This window comes from Chlorocebus sabaeus, chromosome 4 (assembly GCF_047675955.1).
Source record: "Chlorocebus sabaeus isolate Y175 chromosome 4, mChlSab1.0.hap1, whole genome shotgun sequence".
Classification (NCBI taxonomy): domain Eukaryota; kingdom Metazoa; phylum Chordata; class Mammalia; order Primates; family Cercopithecidae; genus Chlorocebus; species Chlorocebus sabaeus.
In genome coordinates, this window is record NC_132907.1 from 36,373,954 (window position 1) to 36,395,787 (window position 21,834).

General features: G+C 40.1%; 1 protein-coding gene across 9 annotated transcripts in view; it reads left to right on the plus strand.

Moving 5' to 3' along the window:
* PDE4D (phosphodiesterase 4D) overlaps positions 1-9,370 on the plus strand; it is an 814,938-nt gene extending 805,568 nt beyond the window's left edge. For all 9 annotated transcript variants that reach the window (XM_073014747.1, XM_073014754.1, XM_073014750.1 and 6 more), the window contains 4 exons: positions 1,410-1,564; positions 2,455-2,577; positions 3,096-3,278; positions 3,846-9,370. In XM_073014747.1, coding sequence (XP_072870848.1) covers positions 1,410-1,564; positions 2,455-2,577; positions 3,096-3,278; positions 3,846-4,262 — 878 coding nt within the window. In that variant the 3' untranslated portion in view covers positions 4,263-9,370. The remainder of the gene's footprint in view (positions 1-1,409; positions 1,565-2,454; positions 2,578-3,095; positions 3,279-3,845) is intronic.
* Positions 9,371-21,834: the final 12,464 nt, after the last annotated feature.

Sequence of the window (21,834 nt, forward strand, 5' to 3'; positions counted from 1 at the left end):
TTATCTAAAGAAAACAAAACAAAACAAAAAAATGTACAAACCTACTCCCTACTAAACAGCTCTGTTCCTGTAGTTTGGGAGCAGAAATTTAAGTGTGCAAATTTGTATTTCTATAGTTCCAATAAAATAATAGAATTTCCCAGCTGAAAATGTCTTAAGCCTCTCCTCTCCTTCCTAGCTCCATTAAAAGAGCCATTGAATAGTATTGGGTATTTCTTAGAAAAGGATATATATTTCCAAATATATTTTCTGTGCATTCGTCAGAAAAAAGATCAAATACATGTGCTTTTAGGCTTTTTCTTTTCTTTTCTTTTGAAATAGAGTCTTGCTCTGTCGCCTAACTTGGAGTGCAGTGGCACAATATAATGGCTCACTGCAGCCTTGAACTCCTGGGCTCAAGCAATCCTTCTACCTCAACATCCCAAGTAGCTGGGACTACCAGCACACACCACCATCCGCAGATAATGTTTTATTATTTGTTGAGGTGAGGTCTACCCTATGTTGACCAGGCTGGTCTTGAACTCCTGGGCTTAAGCAATACTCCTGCCTCGGATTTGCTTTTAGTCTTTGCAGTGAATAGAAAGAGAATAAAGCATCAAAAGTTTTTTAATGATTATCTTGTAGATCTGGGTCTGCTATTTACAAGAAGTCGGAGAGAGGCAGAGTCTCTCCCTGCCTAAAATTCACAGGTCCAGGATAGTAGGGAGAGAGTGGCAGAATCTTCACCAGAGGGTATACAGACAGCCAAACACAACATCTCTGTGTGACGCTATGAGCAAGCAGGCAGGAAGAGCAATATCCCTGTACAGTATACAATGACTGCCACGATACTTGGAAAAGAAAATGGAAAACGATGAATAAAGTTTAGACTTTCAGAGCTATACATGAGCAAATGAGCAAATCTAAACTTGTTCATATGATTGTTCTTGTACCTTCTTTGAGTACAAACAATCCTGTATCACGTGATCCTCACTTTATATATTGCAGCATAGATAATTCACAGTTTTCAGGAATACAAAACCTTATTCTTTGGATATGTTATAGATACTAAGAAGAATGTCATATTCTACTGAGCTCATGGTAACTCTAGAGGAGAAGTTAAAGATCCAATTCTTTCGCATTAGAGGAAGCTGAGCCCTACAGAGTGAAATGGCCTGCCACATGTTAGTAGCATTAGAATTCACTCCCCAAGATTCATTCCAGTGTTCCTGCTCTTATGTTATCCGATTTATTCTCTCCTGGATATTGTCATGTAATGATAAGGGCAGCAGAGAAGTTCAGGGGAAATTACATGATAAGGGCAGCAGAGAAGTTTAGGGGAAATTACATCCTAAACCCAGAATTCAAAGAATCAGATAAACTTCTCACAAACAGCTTTGCTGATCTTTGGCCTTTTGTCTGTTTTTCAGATTCTGAACTTGCCTTGATGTACAACGATTCCTCAGTCTTAGAGAACCATCATTTGGCTGTGGGCTTTAAATTGCTTCAGGAAGAAAACTGTGACATTTTCCAGAATTTGACCAAAAAACAAAGACAATCTTTAAGGAAAATGGTCATTGACATTGTAAGTAGCTGATAAAAGCAAAAAAAAAAAAAGAGAGAACTGTGATGCAAGTTGTTTATAATTTAGACATAAGAACAAGATGAGTATTAAGTAAAAGGAACTGCATTTCAAAACATATTATGGCCCTTTATATTATAGAAGCTGCCCATGATGCTGGCTGTGATGTTCTGTAATAGGTTTTTCACTTCTAGCAGTTTGGACTTGAGAATAATGTCAGCTCACCCTCATCATTTATTTTCTGGGCCCCTCCAGTCCGGTGGCAGGCAGAGAAAGATGACTAACAAAAGAAGATTGTGTGGGCCACAGCTCAAATGGATTTTTTTTCCACCTTTTCTCATCAGTAGACAGTGCCATTTAGAACATCCATGACTTTACTCTTTTTTCTATGCATCTTATTCAGTGATTATGAGACACAGGAAAATCTCTAGCTTTCAAAAACCTACTCTGTTAAATTTTGTACCTACAAAGGCAAGAATGATCTGTCTTTTAAAAGAAAATTAACCAGAATATTTTGTTTCTGAAGCAGTCTTTAAGCAACCTTGAATCAGTTCATCATAGTCTAGCAACTACTTTCTGGTCCAAGCAATGGAAAAAACTTGAAAACGTGTGATGATGTCTTATCCATGGAGATGTCATCCCATTTTTGACCATGAAAGTGGTTGTCAGTACCTAGCATTTCTGTATATTACACACATTTATCTGGGCTTTAGGAAAACTTGATAGCAAAGGGGAAAGGACTCTGCCCCCAAGAAGGAGTAAGGAATTTCTACTGTCATTAAAAGGCATAGTGTTGTTTTGTTCCTTTTTCATTCTCATATTCTGCATAATATTTTCATGTGTAAATTGTTTTCTCTGAACTGTACTCAATAATATACCCTTTGTATTTTAAGGTACTTGCAACAGATATGTCAAAACACATGAATCTACTAGCTGATTTGAAGACTATGGTTGAAACTAAGAAAGTGACAAGCTCTGGAGTTCTTCTTCTTGATAATTATTCCGATAGGATTCAGGTAAAACCTTAATAGAGTTTGCTCTCTGTGTGTGTGTGTGTGTGTGTGCACACGCGCACACACACACACATATGCACATGACTGTGTGTTCAGCTTTGATAAGATGTATTTCTTCTTTCTCCCACCTTATACTTTCAGCAATTATAGGCAGGATTTTTATCCAAATTTTTATTCCTGAGAATTAACCAGGCAAAATTCTACTGGCCTTTTCATTTGCATCTACATTAATTTAAAAAACTAACACTCCACAGAACCAGCCAATTAAGCAGCTCTGAATCTAGTCAACCATGCACATAAACAGTTTCTCTTATGCTATTTAGATGCAGTAGAAGTGGCATAATTTGGAACTATTAATACAAGTGTGAACCATACATAGACACATCATGGTTGAGCTGTTTGGAATAAATCTTACACCATGTGTATTTTTAAGTGTCGCAGTCATCCAATGTGAATATCTAGATTTTTTTTTTTTTTGAAAAGGAACAGGAGTGAATAGAGAATGCATCCATCTATTTTAGGTTCTTCAGAATATGGTGCATTGTGCAGATCTGAGCAACCCAACAAAGCCTCTCCAACTGTACCGCCAGTGGACAGACCGGATAATGGAGGAGTTCTTCCGCCAAGGAGACCGAGAGAGGGAACGTGGCATGGAGATAAGCCCCATGTGTGACAAGCACAATGCTTCCGTGGAAAAATCACAGGTAATGCATGAAGTGTACAGTTTTCAGGGATAACAGAGCTACCGCTTTAGCATTTGGTTACTTTGTATTACATATGATAGCATTTTACTGGATTTTTAAAATTACTTTGTTTTTGACAAGCTCAATTTCACCTTAGTATTTATGATCCAAAACACTTTCATTCTTATGACTTACATTCATATAGTCATATAGATATTCTAAGAAGATATTCGTTTATTATGACTATATTCATTTAATATATTCATATACATAGAGCATATGGTATTATTACAGTTATCTGGATTCACCTACAAATTAGTGATTCCAAAATAAGCCCTACCATGTCAACAACTGGAAAATTTTTTATGCTGTGAACATGCTCTTTAACCAAGGGTTCTAGAAGCTAATTTTGACCAGCTAGTAACAATACTTTGTATGGTCTGTTGTCGAAAATAGTGATAATTTTACCAAACTAAATTTAGTAGTCTTCTGTTCAGAATTTTATTTGTGGGCCATGATCTAGTTAAGCTTTTCCACTGTTTCTTAGTCCCAAGTCCTTTACTCATACTGGATTTTTTTCTTAACTAGGTGGGCTTCATAGACTATATTGTTCATCCCCTCTGGGAGACATGGGCAGACCTCGTCCACCCTGACGCCCAGGACATTTTGGACACTTTGGAGGACAATCGTGAATGGTACCAGAGCACAATCCCTCAGAGCCCCTCTCCTGCACCTGATGACCCAGAAGAGGGCCGGCAGGGTCAAACTGAGAAATTCCAGTTTGAACTAACTTTAGAGGAAGATGGTGAGTCAGACACAGAAAAGGACAGTGGCAGTCAAGTGGAAGAAGACACTAGTTGCAGTGACTCCAAGACTCTTTGTACTCAAGACTCGGAGTCTACTGAAATTCCCCTCGATGAACAGGTTGAAGAGGAGGCAGTAGGGGAAGAAGAGGAAAGCCAGTCTGAAGCCTGTGTCATAGATGATCGTTCTCCTGACACGTAACAGTGCAAAAACTTTCATGCCTTTTTTTTTTTTTTTAGCAGAAAAATTGTTTCCAAAGTGCATGTCACATGCCACAACCACGGTCACACCTCACTGTCATCTGCCAGGACGTTTATTGAACAAAACTGACCTTGACTACTCAGTCCGGCGCTCAGGAATATCGTAACCAGTTTTTTCACCTCCATGTCATCAGAGCAAGGTGGACATCTTCATGAACAGCGTTTTTAACAAGATTTCAGCTTGGTAGAGCTGACAAGGCAGATAAAATCTACTCCAAATTGTTTTCAAGAGAGTGTGGCTCATCAGGCGGCCCAAAAGTTGATTGGACTTGGGGTTTCTATTCTTTTTATTTGTTTGCAATATTTTCAGAAGAAAGGCATTGCACAGAGTGAACTTAATGGACGAAGCAACAAATATGTCAAGAACAGGACATAGCACGCATCTGTTACCAGTAGGAGGAGGATGAGCCACAGAAATTGCATAATTTTCTAATTTCAAGTCAAGTCTTCCTGATACATGACTGAATAGTGTGGTTCAGTGAGCTGCACTGACCTCTACATTTTGTATGATATGTAAAACAGATTTTTTGTAGAGCTTACTTTTATTATTAAATGTATTGAGGTATTATATTTAAAAAACTATGTTCAGAACTTCATCTACCACTGGTTATTTTTTTCTAAAGAGTAACTTGCAAGTTTTCAGTACAAATCTGTGCTACACTGGATAAAAATCTAATTTACAAATTTTACTTGCACCTTATAGTTCATAGCAATTAACTGATTTGTAGTGATTCATTGTTTTATATACCAATGACTTCCATATTTTAAAACAACAGAAAAACAACTTTATGTTGCAGGAAACCCTTTTTGTAAGTAAGTCTTCATTATTTACTTTGCATTTTGTTTCACTCTTTCCAGATAAGAGTTGCTCTTCACCAGTGTTTTTCTTCAGTGTGCAAAGTGACTAATTGTTCTATAATACTTTAATGTGTGTTATATCAAATATGTCTTAAGCTTCATGCGAATTCAGTCATCAGCTGGTGTTGTCTGAAGCAAGTGGGAGATATATAAATACCCAGTAGCTAAACTGGTCAGTGTTTTTGAGATGTTTTCCTACTTAGTATCTCCTGATAACGTTTTGCTGTGTCAATAGACATGCATTTCACAAGTGCATATCTTTCTAATAATCTGCACATTTCATGCTCATTTTTATTGTTTTTACAGCCAGTTATAGTAAGAAAAAGGTTTTTCACCTCGTGCTGCTTTATAATTTAGTGTGTGTTTGAACCTCTATCCATGTTTGCTAGATGAGGTCTTGTCAAATATATCACTACCATTGTCACCAGTGAAAAGAAACAGGTAGTCAAGTTAGGGTTAACATTCATTTCAACCATGAGGTTGTATATCATGACTAGATTTTACTCTTGGTTTACAGAGAAAAGTTAAACAGCTAACTAGGCAGTTTTTAAGAATATTAACAACATATTAACAAACACCAGTACAATAACTAATCCTCTTTGGTTTTAATGATTTCACTATGGGATTAAGAACTATATCAGGAACATACCTGAGAAATGGTTTTAAGTATAGCAACTACTCTTCCTTAATGGACAGCCACATAACATGCAGGAATTGCTTTATCACTTATCCTCGATCTATAAGCATATCTTGCAGAGAGGAACTACTTCTTGAAACACATGGAGGGAAAGAAGATGATGCCACTGGCACCAAAGGGTTAGTACTGTGATGCATCCTAAAATATTAGATTGGTAAAAATTCTGCTTAAATAAAAAATTAGAGCTCACTCTTGGCTGACTTCATCACCAGGAACTGTATTACAGTTTTAGAAATTAATTCCCAGTGTTTACCTGATTATAGCAGTTGGCATCATGGGGCATTTAATTCTGACTTTATTCCTATGTCAGTCTTTGTAATAAAGTCTTTACCTTCTCTCTGAAGACTTTAAAGCCCAAATAATCATTTTTCACGTTGATATTCAAGAATTGAGATAGAGGCCAAAGTGGGTATCTGACAAGTGGAAAATCAAACATTTAAGAAGAATTACAACCCTGAAAAGCATTTCTATTTGGAACTTCTCAAGGAGCCTTCCAGGGACTGGAAACTAAGTCATCAGCCAGGGAAATGACTCAAGCTGAAGACAGTCCCCTGAGATCTGGCTGATGCTTAGATCCTTTGAAATAAAAATTATGTCTTTATAACTCTGATCTTTTACATAAGGCAGAATAGGAATCAACTAGTTAATTGCAAGGTTTCTACTCTCTTTCCTCTGTAAAGATCAGATGGTGATCTTTCAAATAAAGACATATATTTGACCAAGTAGTTTCACAAGAACATTTGGGAACTTGTTTCCTTTTAATTTTATTTGTCCCTGAGTGAGGTCTAGAAAGAAAGGCAAAGAGTCTAGAATTTATTCTTCTTTCCAAAACATTCTCATTCCTGTCCTACCTACACTTAGTATTTCCCCCACAGAGTGCCTAGAATTTTAATAATGAATAAAATAAAAAGCAGCAATATGTCACTTAACAAATCCAGACCTGAAAGGGTAAAGGGTTTATAACTGCACTAATAAAGAGAGGCTTTTTTTTCCAGTTTGTTGGTTTTTAATGGTACCACGTTGTAAAGATACCCACTAACAGACAATCAAATTGCAGAAAAGGCTCAATATCCAAGAGACAGGGACTAATGCACTGTACAATCTGCTTACCCTTGCCCTTCTCTCTTGCCAAAGTGTGCTTCAGAAATACACACTGCTTTAAAAAAGAATATCCTTTTACAAGTGGCTTTACATTTCCTAAAATGCCATAAGAAAATGCAATATCTGGGTACTGTATGGGGAAAAATATGTCCAAGTTTGTGTAAAACCAGTGCATTTCAGCTTGCAAGTTACTGAACACAATAATGCTGTTTTAATTTTGTCTTCTTTTATATTGGTTAAAATTCACAATAATGTAGATAGAACAAATTATAGACAAGGAAAGAAAAAACTTGAATGAAATGGATTTTACAGAAAGCTTTATGATAATTTTTGAATGCATTATTTATTTTTTGTGCCATGCATTTTTTTCTCACCAAATGACCTTACCTGTAATACAGTCTTGTTTGTCTGTTTACAACCATGTATTTATTGCAATGTACATACTGTAATGTTAATTGTAAATTATCAGTTCTTATTAAAACATCATCCCATGATGGGATGGTGTTGATATATTTGGAAACTCTTGGTGAGAGAATGAATGGTGTGTATACATACTCTGTACATTTTTCTTTTCTCCTGTAATATAGTCTTGTCACCTTAGAGCTTGTTTATGGAAGATTCAAGAAAACTATAAAATACTTAAAGATATATAAATTTTAAAAACCATAGCTGCAGGTCTTTGGTCCCAGGGCTGTGCCTTAACTTTAATCAATATTTTCTTCTGTTTTGCTGCATTTGAAAGGTAATGGTGGAGCTAGGGCTGGGCATTTTACATCCAGGCTTTTAATTGATTAGAATTCTGCCAATAGGTAGATTTTACAAAACCACAGACAACCTCTGAAAGATTCTGAGACCCTTTTGAGACATAAGCTCTTAAGTACTTCTTGCCAGGGAGTAGCACTGCATGTGTGATGATTGTTTGCCATCTGTTGATCAGGAGCTACTTCAGCTACTTGCATTTGATTATTTCCTTTTTTTAAAAAAAACTCGGAAACACAACTGGGGAAATACATTCTTTCCCAGTGATTATAAACAATCTTTTTTTAAAAAGTCTTTTTAGCTTCTAGAGCTCATAGGAAAATGAACTTGATTTGAAATTGGAGCCAGAGTTTACTTGTGTTGGTTATCTATTCATTAGCTTCCTGTCATGTTAAGAGAATATATTAAAGAGAAAATACCATTTTTTAATCCTAAAATTTTTCTTCCACTAAGATAAACCAAATGTCCTTACATACATGTAAACCCATCTATTTAAACACAAAGTTGTGTCTGATGTCAGTTTACATAGCAGAAAGCATTCACCATCCTCTAAGATTTGTGTCTGCAAAACTTTCATTGTTTAGAATTTTAAAATTTAACCTTGTACAATGGCCAGCCCCTAAAGCAGGAAACATTTATAATGGATAATATGGAAATGTCCTCCCACTACTTGCCCAGCCCTTGAATCACGTGGCTTTTCAGTGAAAGGAAAGATTCTTTTTCTGGGAAAAATGAGCCTCCTATTTTATTTTATTTTATTTTTTGACACAAACTGTAGATTTTAGCAGCCCTGGCCCAAAGAAATTTGATTACTTTTGTTTTAAACAGTACAAAGGGGACACTATAATTACAAAAACATCCTTAACTGATTTGAGTTGTTTTTATTTCTTTGGATATGTTTTCAGAGTGGTAAATTGTGTGTGAGAATTACAAATGATTCTTTTAGTGGTTTCTTAGCCTCTCTTACAGCCCACGGGGATAGTACTGTACATCAATACCTTCATATGAAATTTTTATATGCAATGAAAATAAAAGCATGGGTTGATTCTGCCTATTTATGACTCAATATTTTACAAATAAAAAATTATTCATTTTATAGTTCAATCAGCACGTTTCTTAGGATACTGAACGTGATTGAAATGAAAGGAGAATAGTGACATCGTAAGTTAGTACTGATATTCATAACCAAATGAAGCCAACTTGAGTTATTTTGCTACATTAAAATTACCAAAATTACTTAGATGGCCTATAATTTTAAGCACGGTATTTTCTAAGCAAGCTTTGGAAAGGGCCTTCCATACTTAATTGAATATTCTGGGATACTGAAAATTATTCAGACACTTGACAATTATTTGTCGGTTACCTACTCTGCAAACTACAAAGTTTTAAGGATTCACCAATAAGTTAATGAGACACCGTATTTGCTTTCATGGAGCTTACAGTCTGGAGGGGACAAAGGCATTAAACAATTCAATATTCATATAATTATATATGTGATCCGTACAATGAAGGAGCTCAGTGGGGTGAATAAGCAGGAACCTGAACTCGATCTATTCCAGAGGGCCAGGGAAGGCTTCCTTGAGGCCTTGAGAAAGTGATTTGCATCTGAGTTCTGAAGGATTGTAAGAAGTAACTAGGGGAAAAGTTGATAGGAAGAAGAAGGGAATCCAGACAGGAAACATTGGCAAAGATCTTGAGGCATAAATGAGCTTGAGACATCCGGAGAAACTGAGGAAAAGTGAGAGAGTAGGTAGGGCCTGGAGCCGCAGAGCCATTGCTAACCATCCTGTGTGAGAGCTCCCCCATTCTGTAGCTTTATTCTCATAACCCTGCTCCATTTTCTTGATAACGTTTCTCACAGATTTATATATGCAGCTGTTTTTGTTGTCTGTCTCTCCCACCAGACCACAGCTCCGTGAGAGCAAGCTCTTTGCTTACCAATGTATCACTAGCACTTAAAACTATGCCTGGTTCACAGTAGGTTCTTAATATGTGTTGAATATAGCCACCAAATTGATACTGGATATAATTCAATCTGATAAGATATTTTGAGATATTAAAGAGTTTTTAACTTGATACTAAGAACTTTGTTTGTTGTTTTTGAGCTTACTAAGATCCTGGATAAAGAGTTTAGAGTTTCCTATCTCTTTGCTAATTAAAAACTCTGCTTATTCCTCACAAATTCTACTTTTTTCTAAATGACAAAACAATCCATTTGTCATGATAATGAGAGCAAAGAAATCAGCATAAATTTAATCCCCTGATAATCTCCAAACCATGCCAGCAGAATAAGGGTAATTAAACAGAGTATCTATGCTTAGCCTCTCCACCATTTCTCCTGCCACAACAGTCCTGATAGCCCAAAGCTGCCAAATTTGTGCCTTCCTGGGAATAACTGTTTTAAAATCAAGCTCTCTTCCCCAAAGCCATGACCCCAAAGTGAGACTATGGAACTAAGGAAGCAACTCCCTTCTTTTCCCGACTTGCCATACTTGCTGATTTAGGCTGATTTGGGTGGTGTTGGACCTGAACTCACATTAAAATCACTGACCTGGAAACCTTTCCTCAGGACACGGCTTTGGACCCACAACAGCAACATTCCACCAAAAAACAAACCAAAACCAAAAACATTCCCTGTTGCTAGAGAGTACCACCAACCCTCCAAGGCGAGGACAACCTTGTGTCAGTGGAATCATACCTGGGTTTTCCCATCCTTCTGATTTGGGTACTACATCCCACTCAGCTACTCCAACAGCTCCAAATACTCAAGGTCAAACTCAGTGCTATGGGTATAAATATTGAATTTGTGCACCCAGGAAATACTACTTTCTTTATTTCCTTTAAAACAATCTGGACTCAGGGCTCCAGCCAGTCACACTATTGGGAATTTCTATCTGTCATTAGTGGCACAGCTCCTCTCCCAACGTAAAAATTATCTTATTTCCAACATAATCTGAGTATCAGACCTCTGTGTGGTTTCAGCAGAGGCTCCTTACAGTCCCTCAGCTCTTAGCTTCCTGGCCACACGTGGTGTACCAGGAATATATGCTGGTTTGGGGCCCTGCTTTGACACAGAGTGTGCATCAAAAGAGCCTATCCTTCCGGTGTTTTATTACACGTTGCTGTGGTCTGAATGCCTGTGTTGAAATGCTAACCCCTAGGTGATGCTATTAGGAGATGGGGCCTTTTGGGAGATAATTAGGTTATGAAGGCAGAGTCCTCATGAATGGGATCAGTGCCCTTATAAAAGAGGCCTGGGACCTTGTTCAACCCAGCCACCATGTGAGGACTCAGCTAGAAGGTGCCATCTGTGAAAATGAAAGCAGGTCCTCACCAGACACCAAATCTGCCAGAACCTTAATGTTGGACTTCCCAGCCTCTAGACTGTCAGAAGTATATGTGTGTTGTTTATAAGCCACCCACTTTATGGTATTTTCTTATAGAAGTCTAAGGAGACTAAGACATACCTACTGAAATTACTACAAAAAAGCAGTACTCTCCTTTTCCTAATTATCAACCCACTCTCCTCCTCCTCTCTCCTTCCTTCCTTCTTTTGCTCTCCAATGAGATTAGGCTTAAAAATAAAAACAAAACAGACTAGAGGTAGTTGTGACCTCCATTTGCTTCTGCTCTCCACTCTGCAAAAACCCCGGTTATTATTTGAAATATGGAGACGAAAAAAGATATTGGAAGAGCATATATTAAATAATAGTCCATTAACCTTCCATACAGGGTTGGCAACATCTAGATCCAACAATGTTCACTGAACATTTTGAGATGTGGGAAGGTGAGGAAATTGTCTCCAGGAGGAAGTCATCAGGACCTCCCATACTTCCTATGTGCGAACACAGGGAAAGAGGCATTTTTTCCTGAAGCCTCTGTGTTCCAATGCTATCCCTGAACATCTATTCCCAGCTCTCACTTAGCTGTTTCAATGACAAGATACAGCACTTGAAAATTTACAAAGTGAGAGTCATATTTGCTCCCTGCTGCAAACCCCCATCCTGCCATTCCAGGACCCTGTTATGGTCCACAAGTGGCATTATGATTCACTCTATTTTGTAGCTATGAAAAGTGAGGCCCAAGAAGGTTAATTGACTTGGTTAAGATTATTCACAGGCTAAATACTGAGACTAATGACTTGCAAACTACAGATTTGACAGAATTCTTAATGCTATCTCTACATCCTATTTCTGTTGAAGACCAAAATTGACTGTTGCATTGCCTTTGATCTCCTTTGACCATCCTTCATTACAGATTTCAGTAATTTTACAGTCCAAAGCTAGGTGACTGATACTACATCATATGCATTTGTTAACTCACCCTACGTCTGCATAGCGTTGCTATATGGTCAGAATTCTCCAGATTGAGTGGGAAACTTGGAGTTAAAGAGCCCCTGACTACCTAAAAAAGTTACAGAAAATGAAAGAAGCTGTCAAGAAAGTAAGGAGCAGAGAGGGAAGCGTGCCTCTGCCTGGCGGAGACTCACAACATGGGGCAAGGCAGATCTTAGCGCAACTTCTTGCAGGACGTATTCCTCAATGAAAGGAATGGAGCGTGGGCAGCATCCGGCTTAGGCTGGAGCCCCTTCCACCACCGTGGCTGTTTAAGCAAGGTGTTTGCCAGGTGCTCACAAATCCCAAGCCAACAGACATGGTTTCAGGACCTGAATCATGCAAACATATTTCTGAAAGGCTCTATCACCTGAGAGTTGCTTTTCCTTCGCTCCTTGTTTTTAAACCAAAAGGCAGACCAAGTGCATAGCGGCAAACACTTGCTCAGCACCCATCCATGCAAAGCACTGCTTTACCACCAGGCTGCATTAATTCGAGAACCAAACCGTCTCTCACCTTGCATCTTCTTCACACTTTGCTCATTTTCTCTCTAACACTGATGGTTTCTGTTTCCTGCTGTTCAGTTACAGCATCTGGGAAGACAGTGGCAGAGAACGCCAGGCGACTGCACCCTGCCACAGTGGGTCAAGCAGAGGCTGGGTGCTGACACCCATCTCTACCCAGCAGAAGTCAGTGGTTCATGGTTGGGGAACAAAGCTCAGGACAGCTGCTGCAGTCCAGAGAACTGTCCGTCATAGAAGACTCTTAGGAGGCAGTCCCTGACCCCGACCTCTGTGCTTTTTGAAGCCGTGTCCGGTATCACATGGAATTATGCAGTAGTCATAGAATATCTTTGAAAACTTATATTCTAAAAATAATTGCTGGGATCAGTGATTAAAATATATAATGAATGAACTGGAAAAGTCGAAAACAAGCAAAGGTGAGAGAAAAAAATTGAGGAAAACTGGGAGAAAGTGAAGGAAGGTGGACCCTTTGTGCCACAGTATCCAAGGACAGTTGATGATACCTTCTGTTCCCCACAGGACCAGGTTCCTGGTGCTTAACGTAATGCATAAGGCCCTGAAGGATCTAATCAAACTAAATCATCCCCAACTCCTCCCGCCAGCCCCACATAAATACCCCTGTGCCTCAGCTAAATGCTGCCTTGACATCTTGCCTTTACATCTCTCTGCCTGGAAAACAGCTCATCCCTCTTGATCCAGTTTAAATACACCTTTGTCTAGAAAGCCTTTCCCATTAGTATTTTATACACAGCCCTATAATATTTCCCCTAAAATATGTTGTATTTTTTTAACATTTTTTCTTCTCTCACTAGATTGTGAGATTTTTATTTTTTATTTTTGAGACAGTCTCACTCTGTCACTGAGGCTGGAGTACAGTGGCGCAATGTTGGCTCACTGCAATCTCTGCTTCCTGAGTTCAAGTGATTCTCCTGCCTCAGCCTCCTGAGTAGCTGGGATTACAGGCATGTACCACCACATCCAGCTAATTTTTGTAATTTTTTAGTAGACATGGGGTTTCGCCATGTTGGCCAGGCTGGTCTCGAACTCCTGACCTCAGGTGATCCGCCCACCTTGGCCTCCCAAATTGCTAGGATTACAAGTGTGAGACACCACGCCTGGCCTAGATAGTGCAATTTTTAAACAATGTACTCCTTTTTGGCTGCCAGTAAAGAATTAAGTAAGGATATTAATATTTGACTATTCTTTCCCCTCTAACACCAACTCTTCTCAAAATGTGGTCCTTGAGCTGAAATTAATGTGAACTAGGATCTTGTTAGATTATTATCTAGCCCCAGACCAAGCCTCCAGGAAAAGACTCTCTAGGAGTGGACCCTAGAACCTGTGTTTTAACAAGTACTCCAGGTGATAAGTATGCTCCATAAAGTTTGAGAAACACTGTTCAAAGCATCATGGAGATGTTTTTCTATTTTTGTTTTTTTTTAAGAAGCAAGATAATAATCTCAACCACCTTTCTAATGTATTGCATTTAATCAAAGGGATACTTGTTGCTGCAGGAGTTACAACAGATGACCTAGTGAGGGCCACAGGCAGTCTGAGGAACAGTAGTATCCCATGTTTGGCCAATGTCCATCAAGCAAGAAAGGAATAGCGAAGCCAGCTATTAGCTCCCTCCGGCAGAGGAAACCTGGGACTGGGAGTCACCATCAGGCAATAATGGCGTCACAAGCAGGCATGGGTTAAAGATTTAAGTGTTGTAAAAAGAGAGACAAACCAGAAGGAAATTACATCCACAGGATCCCTGCAAGACCATTAATGTAATGAACAGAAATCAAACACCTTCTCAGTCTTCAGGTGCCCTATTCAGGCTCACTCTGCTAATCACACAGCTCAGTGCCCCTCTGCTTTTGTAACTGTGTGAAACCACACATCCCAACCCAAGATGGCTGGGGATCTACCACCACAAGGGGCCACCAAAGAGCCAAATGACACAACCCAGAAGTTCAGTGGTGGTAACGCTCCATGGGGTTAACTTTAACTACTGGGAAACTAGAGATGGGAAGGAGCCAGTAAATTAATTTCTTCTTCTCTCCCAAGACTATACTGAGCCATAGCCTCCCCCTTGAAGCCCATCAGGATGATTCTGCAGTTCCATGTCAGCAGGAGCGCCTACCAAGCGACCTGCAGTGTCTCTTGGCTGCTCCTTGTAAGTCAGTAGCCAGCATAGAAACATCTTCCCTACTTTCCTGTATTTCTTTGTCCTTACTTGCTTCATTTTGCCTTGACCTTTTTGTCCTCACCCCTACTGCCAAAGGCTTGTACTTCCCAAATAAAGTCTGTCACTCTGATCCCTCCTTCACACTGTTTCTAGGGATGCTGAGCTAAATACCGCCCTGTACATTCAGAACAGCAGATGTCAAATTTCTGTATATATATTGGAGTGCATTAAGTATTTAAAATCAACCTTTGGCTATGAGAGGTAGGGACTGTGCCTTATGTATCATTATTTTTCCAGAGCTTAGTTCAGTGTCTGCCATGTAGCAAGTATTCATTTAACAGGAAAAGAGAAAGACAAGTAATTGCCTGAATGAATGAGGTTGATGGTGAAGAATGGGTGGGAAGGGCATTAATTGGCCTAGAACAGATTAGACATTAAGTAAGGAGGAGTTGAGACAGTTAAGGGGTCAAAGGCAGCTGAAAAAGAATATGGAACAGGAATAGAAGTTGAAGGAATCAGGCATTCTCCCCAGAAACAAAGGGTACGGGAAGGGTAAGAGACAGACACTTCACCGTCTGGGAATGTTTATCCATACTCGTTATTAAAGACACACTTGGTTGCCTACTTAATTATTACCAACCCTCCACCCCCACTTTCTTCCTGGCATATATAAGTGGGATTTTGTTCAGATCTTGTGAAGTCAAGTCTTCCGGGGAGATCCAGCCTTTCCTCAGTTCTGTAAGCTAATTCTGAGCCTTTTATGGTAATTTCTCTACCCTTGCCAGTGATTAGGTTAGGACAAGCTTGCCATGCTGCAATTGTAGACAGTGAGACACAGGTTGGCTTCTGGGAAAATATCCCCAACTCTTACAAAGAAAAGACAGAACAGAACATTTTTTCTTCTGGGCTTTGGAAATTGTTTTCAAAGATGTCATGGTTAGGCTATCATCTTGAGAATATGAAAGGAACTATCTGACTACACAGACAACATACTGAAACTGGCAAAGCAGAAGTTAGACAGAACTTGAATCTTTAAAGATGTGTTTGAGCTGCTGAAATAATCAGCCCTACTTTGAAACGTATTAAAATAATAACTAGTTATTATTTAAGCCATTTTAGTTGAACCTGCTATTATTTGCCCCTGAAACAATCTAACTAATATACTGTTAGTCCATTTGTATTGCTATAAAGGAATACCTGATGCTGGGTAATTTATAAAGAAAGGAGGTTTATTTGGCTGACAGTTCTTCAGGCTGCACAGGAAGCATGGCTCTACAGCTGCTTGGCTTCTGGTGAGGCCTCAGGAAACTAACTCATGGCAGAAACAAGGGGAGCTGGCGTATCACATGGTGGGAGGAGGTGGCAAGTAGGCAGGGAGGAGATGCCATGCTCTTAACCAGCTCCTTCATGAACTAATAGAGTGAAAAGTTACGCATTACTGCAAGGACAGCACCAAGTGGATCATGAAGGATCATGGCCCAAACACTTCCCAACAGGCCCCACCTTGAATACTGGGGGATCAATTTCAACATGAGACTTGGAGAATACAAATATCCAAACTATATCATACACCTACTCTTTGTTCCAACAATGTGCTGGTGAGTCTGGGCTGCGGGTCGGGGATAAAGGTACCTGGCACAGCGGAAATGTTGGGGCTTTGGCCCCAAATTAGCTGGGTGACCTTAGGCATGTTAATTCATCTCTACTTCATTTTAAATAGGGGAATTATGATATTGGAATCTTCTCTACATCCTGCACAGTATTAGAGCAAATGAATTTATAAATATAAACTCAGTGGAAACTTTAGATAAAATTTTTCAAACACTAAGCTTCTGACCCAGAGTAGATAATAAAGTCAAAAGATGGTTGCAATGAGCACTAAACATGAACTAAAATAGAATAGAGAATATCACTGTGTGCTGAACATAAAAGTTTCGTTTTCTGAAATTGCTTCATTTACATGCATGCATGGGTGCACTTGTGTGCTTGCACACATATGCAAATGTTGCCAAGTAAAATATTTTTAAAAGCATATGAAGCATGGATTTAGAACAAACTCAACACCAGAGACAACTAGAGGAACCTAAGTCTCTCACCAACCCCCACTCCTGACTATTTACCTGCCATCCATGATTCAAAATGGTTTCTAAAGAGAAATAAAATTTGATTCAAAAGGGAGACCTTAACATAATAGGGAGCCATTGATTGTTTTAGAGTGGTATGATGGAGCAGCGGGTAAGTAAATCACTCAACACTGGTACTTCAGACTGCCAAGAGAGGAGAAAACAGAGACAAAGTGATTTCTGAGCTTTTGACAACTTTTTTTCCTCAAAGTAGATTGACGATATTATGTGCCATCTTATATATGTTAGTAAACAAAGGCAATATCTACACTTAGGAATACTTCACGTAAGGCTTGTCTGGAAACTAAAATCTGGACTATAAAGTTCTTGGGGGTTAGATATGTATCTTAGACTTCTTTGTGTCTTGAATTGTGCATAGCCTAGTGCTGAAAAGATATGTAAGCCACTTATTATTGTGCAATTAACTACTGCAGAATTTTCAGACTAATATATTCCTTTTTGTTGTTTTGATCCTCTGCTGAATCATGAGAAAAGTTCTCAGGTGAACTGCAGTGACGTACAGTGTCTTACTGGAAAAGAAGGAAAATAATCAGATGTACCCCAGAAACCTTAGGATATGGGAGGCTCGTCTACTGGCCACTCCATGAGAAACTTGCTTGCTTTGGGGGACAGTTAGCTTTGCTCTATTTTGTGGGCACAGGGTTTTGCCTTGTTTTTATACTCCCTTATTCCCAGCAAACATCCTAAAAGGATGTGGGTAAAAGAAAAAGAGAATGAATTTTGCAATTCTATTCACCGCCTAGAAACAGACAGAAAGAGACACATGAGTAGAGGTGGAGTTTACCATTACCCTTAATCGTCTGGGACCCATGTGTGTGTAAAAGGCAAGAAAACAGCCATTTCCAGGAGGCACTCACCTTCACAGTTTCCACCACCTATTCCACCCCTCCGTGTCACACTACCCAAATTGCTACACCAATCACAATTGCCCTCTTGTTCAAAGAAAAGAATATCATGGATTTCTTTCCTGGCAGTTCTGCTGTCGATTGTTTTTGTTCTTTTAATAGGCAAGGTGAGAAGTTTAGGAAAAAAATTATTCAGATAATTCACCTGGGAGTAGGGTAGGGACCTGAGGCATGCAGAGAGAATGACAAATTCAAAATCAACCAAGCCATAACTGCCTATTCTACTGACCACTGTGCCAAGTACCTCAAAAGAGTAGGTCTTGATTCTTCCTTTTGAGGAGGTTTCAGTTTGGTTGGAAAGGAATAGGGGAGGGGCGAGGTACAGTGGCTCACACCTGTAATAGCAGCACTTTGGGAGGCCGAGGTGGGTGAATTGCTTGAGCCCAGGCATTTGAGACCAGCCTGGGCAACATGGCAAGACCCCATATCTACAAAACAATACAAAAATTAGCCAAGCATGATGGCGTGCACCTGTAGTCCCAGCTACTCAGAAGGATGAGGTGGGAGAATCACTTGAGCCCAGGAGTTTGAGGCTACAGTGAGCTGTGAACATGCTTCTGGGCTCCAGTCTGGACTACAGAGCAATACTCTGTCTCAAATAAATAATAAATAATTTTTTTAAAAAAAAGGGAAAAAAAAGAAATGGGGAATGGAAGAGGAAGGAATCCAGGGGAAGAAGAATGATCACTAAGATTGCATCACACCTTCTGCTGTCTCGTTTCAACTCTACACCAACCCAATATTCCCTTCATTTGACAGAGAGGTCAAAAGAGGCTGGGAAGAATAAGGTCGCACAATAAAAATGTCAAAGCTGATATGGGAACATAGCCAGTATGTCTCTAAAGTGCCCTGTGTCCCTTGAGGAAGAGAATATTTAACTTGATTGTTGCTTCAGTTTTTTTATTTTTTTTCTATGTCAGCTATCAGTTTCCAAGGCATTACTTAGGGGATTTCCTTTACTTTCTTTTTTTAAAAATCTCAAATTTCCCTCTCATTTAATAACTGTAATTTCAGTGCCTAACATGTAAGACAAAATACTTCCAAACATTTGTTTTCAAAATTTTTGCACCAACTGTAGTCACCTCACTGGAACCATTTTATTTCCTTAAATAATATACAATGAACTTGTTCATATCAAAGATGTACACCACTATTAAATACAAACAGCTCGGCTGGGTGTGGTGGCTCATGCCTGTAATGTCAGCACTTTGGGAGACTGAGGCAGGTGGATCATCTGAGGTCAGGAGTTCAAGACCAGCCTGGCCAACATGGAGAAACCCTGTCTCTACTAAAATCACAAAAATTACCCAGGCGTGGTGGCGCATGCCTGTAATACCAGCTACTCAGGAGACTGAGGCAGGAGAATCACTTGAACCCAGGAGGTAGAGGCTGCAGTGATCTGAGATTATGCTTGTGTCCCTACACTCCAGCCTGGGTGACAATGAGACTCTGTTCCAAAAAAAAAAAAAAAAAAAAAAAGGTGACTGGCAAGCTGGCCAAATAGGAACAGCTCCAGTCCGTGGGTCCCAGCGAGATCAATGCAAAAGGTGGGTGATATCTGCATTTCCAACTGAGGTACCCAGCTCATCTCATTGGAACTGGTTAGACAGTGGGTGCAGTGCACAGAGGGCAAGCCAAAGGAGAGTGGGGCATTGCTTCACCCGGGAAGTGCAAGGGGTTGAGGAACTCTCTCCCCTAGCCAAGGGAAGCCATGAGGGACTGTGCCTTGAAGAACAGTGCACTTCGACCCCGACTACACTTTTTCCATGATCTTTGCAACCCACAGACCAGGAGGTTCCCTTGGGTGTCTATGCCACCAGGGCCCTGGGTTTCAAGCACAAAACTGGGCGGCCATTTGGGCAGACACTGAGCTAGCTGCAAGAGCATTTTTCATACCCCAGTGGCACCTGGAATGCCAGCAAGACAGAACTGTTCCCTCCCCTGGAAAGGGGGCTGAAGCCAGGGAACCGAGTGGTCTAGCTCAGCGGATCCCAACCCCACAGAGCCCAGCAAGCTAAGATCCACTGGCTTGAAATTCTCGCTGCCAGCACAGCAGTCTGAAGTCGACCTGCGACGCCCGAGCTTGGTGGGGGAAGGGGCATCTGCCATTACTGAGGCTTGAGTAGACGGTTTTCCCCTCATAGTGTAAACAAAGCCATGGGGAAGTTCCAACTGGGTGAAGCCCTCTGCAGCTCAGCAGAGGCAATGTAGCCAGACTGCCTCTTTATATTTCTCCTCTCTGGGCAGGGTATCCCTGAAAAAAAAGGCAGCAGCCCCAGTCAGGGACTTATAGATAAAACCCCCCATCTCCCTGGGACAGAGGGAGGAAGGGGCGGCTGTGGGTGCAGCTTCCTGGGGGAAGGGGCGGCTGTAGGTGCAGCTTCAGCAGACTCAAACATCCCTGCCTGCTGGCTCTGAAGAGAGGAGCAGATCTCCCAGCACAGCGTTCGAGCTCTGCTAAGGTTCAGACTGCCTCCTCAAGTGGGTCCCTGGCCCCCGTGTAGCCTGACTGGGAGACACCTCCAGCAAGGGTTGACAGACACCTCATACAGCAGAGCTCCGGTTGGCATCTGGAGGGTGTCCTTCAGGGGTGAAGCTTCCAGAGGAAGGAGCAGGCAGCAATTTTTGCTGTTCTGCAGCCTCCGCTAGTGATACAGGCAAACAGAGTCTGGACTGGGCCTCCAGCAAACTCCAGCAGACCTGCAGAAGAGGGGCCTGACTGTTACAAACAAAACTAACAAACAGAAAGGAATAGCATCAACATCAACCAAAAGGATGTCCACACATAAACTCCATCCAAAGCTAACCAACATCAAAGACTCAAGGTAGATAAATCCATGAAGATGAGAAAAAACCAATGCACAAAGGCTGAAAATTCCAAAAACTGAATGCCTCTTCTCCTTCAAAGGAACACAACTCCTCACCAGCAAAGGAAAAAAACTGGATGGAGAATGAGTTTCACGAATTGACAGAAGTAGGCTTCAGAAGGTGGGTAAAAGACTCCTCTGAGCTAAAGGGGCATGTTCTAACCCAATGCAAGGAAGCCAAGAACATTGAAAAAAGGTTAGATGAATTGCTAACTAGAATAACCAGTTTAAAAGAGAACACAAATGACCTGATGGAGCTGAAAAACACAGCAAGAGAACTTTGTAAAGCATACACAAGTATCAATAGCCGAATCAATCAAACAGAAGACAGGATATCAGAGATTGAAGATCAACTTAATGAAATAAAGCGTGAAGATAAGATTAGAGAAAAAAGAAGGAAAAAAAAAAAACAAACAAAGCCTCCAAGAAATATGAGACTATGTGAAAAGAACAAACCTACATTTGATTGGTATACCTAAAAGTGATGGGGAGAATGGAATCAAAAGTTGGAAAACACTCTTCAGGATATTCTTCCAAAGAACTTTCACAACCTAGCAAGACAGGCCAACATTCAAATTCAAGAAATTCGGAGAACACCACAAAGATACTCCTTGAGAAGAGCAACCCTAAAACACATAATCGTCAGATTCACCAAGGTTGAAATGACCGAAAAAATGTTAAGGGCAGCCAGAGAGAAAGGTTGGGTTACCCACAAAGGGAAGCCCATCAGACTAACAGTGGATCTCTCTGTAGAAACCCTACAAGCCAGAAGAGAGTGGGGGCCAATATTCAACATTCTTAAAGAAAAGAATTTTCAACCCAGCATTTCATATCCAGTCAAACTAAACTTCATAAGTGAAGAAGAAATAAAATTCTTTACAGACAAGCAAATGCTGAGAGATTCTGTCACCACCAGGCCTGCCTTCCAAGAGCTCCTAAAAGAAGGACTAAACATGGAAAGGAAAACCAGTACCAGCCACTGCAAAAACATAACCAAATTGTAAAGACCATCGACACTATGAAGAAACTGCGTCAACGGGCAAAACAACCAGCTAGCATCATAATGACAGAATGAAATTCACACATAACAATATTAACTTTACATGTAAATGGACTAAATGCCCCAATTAAAAGACAAAGACTGGCAA